We start from the raw sequence: 1,049 nt of genomic DNA, 5'->3' as shown, positions 1-1,049 counted from the left end.
TTATAGATCTCTTGAGATCAGGACCTTCTCCTGCAACTCATAAATCCAAAGCCCATGAATGCCTAACCACAACACAAGTACCCAACAACAAGCAAGTTTCAACACCTTAAACACTTCAGTTCTCACACTAACAAAGGGATACCTGCCAAGATTCTTGCAGCTACCTAGTTCAGAAGGGATTTCCCCAACAAGGGAATTCCCAAACAACTCAAGAACCTCCAAGTTGGATAAGTTCCCTATCTCTTTAGGTATTACCCCACTCTAGACAGGTTTACTTATTAGTGAAAACAACTTATCTTGAGTGGAGTAATACCTAGAGAGATAGGGAACTTATCCAACTTGGTTTGCAACTCTCCAATGAAAACGGGTATTGGACCTTCTAAGTTATTAACACTTGCCACAAAAACTTGCCAATTAACTGAGTTCCTAACGTTTCTGGGTATACTGCCAGTCAGATTGTTAGAATCAACGCCGAAAGATTGCAAAAAGGTGCAATTACAAATACTTTCAGAATTGTTTCCATTCGACAAATTAGCTCCTAAATGTACATACTGCAGATTTTGAAGGTTTCCTAGTTCTGATGGAATTGGACCTGAAAGATAATTTTCGTAGAGAGAAATACTAATTAGCTGGGAACAAAGTCTCAGCTGAGGTGGAATATGCCCAGTAAATGAATTTGAAGTTAAATAAAAAACCCTGCAGGGCACAGAGATTTCCAAGAAACGGAGATATCTGGCCCTGAAGCTGCTTCTCAGCAGTAGATATCGAAATGACACGATTCGAAGGAGGGTCACAGACAACGCCAGACCAGTTGCAGTGATGGTATGCTTCAGTCCAATTAGCAAGTGCTTCTAAACTAAATTAAAACTAAAATAATGATTAAAGTAAAACAAAATAAATTTTTATAATCAAAATGAAATTAAATGCAAAAATTCAATTACCATTTATATTATTATCTCAACACATAACTAACAAAAATAGATTTTCAAACAATCATGTCAGCATAAATGGACCAACATCAAGAGAATCCAAGCAAAATTAACGTCCAT

General features: G+C 37.0%; 1 protein-coding gene across 1 annotated transcript; it reads right to left on the bottom strand.

The window, feature by feature from the left end:
• LOC125370652 (LRR receptor-like serine/threonine-protein kinase FLS2) lies at window positions 1-1,049 on the bottom strand. Its single transcript, XM_048376953.1, has 4 exons — window positions 1,018-1,049; window positions 696-856; window positions 399-592; window positions 1-261 (listed from the first exon to the last, which is right to left on the bottom strand). The coding sequence occupies exons 1-4, from the start codon at window positions 1,047-1,049 to the stop codon at window positions 1-3; spliced, it is 648 nt and encodes a 215-aa protein (XP_048232910.1).

The sequence above is a fragment of the Ricinus communis genome, chromosome 7, assembly GCF_019578655.1.
Source record: "Ricinus communis isolate WT05 ecotype wild-type chromosome 7, ASM1957865v1, whole genome shotgun sequence".
Taxonomy (NCBI): Eukaryota; Viridiplantae; Streptophyta; class Magnoliopsida; order Malpighiales; family Euphorbiaceae; genus Ricinus; species Ricinus communis.
Note: the sequence above shows the minus strand (reverse complement) of the source record. Positions and strands in the feature narration are given on the sequence as shown.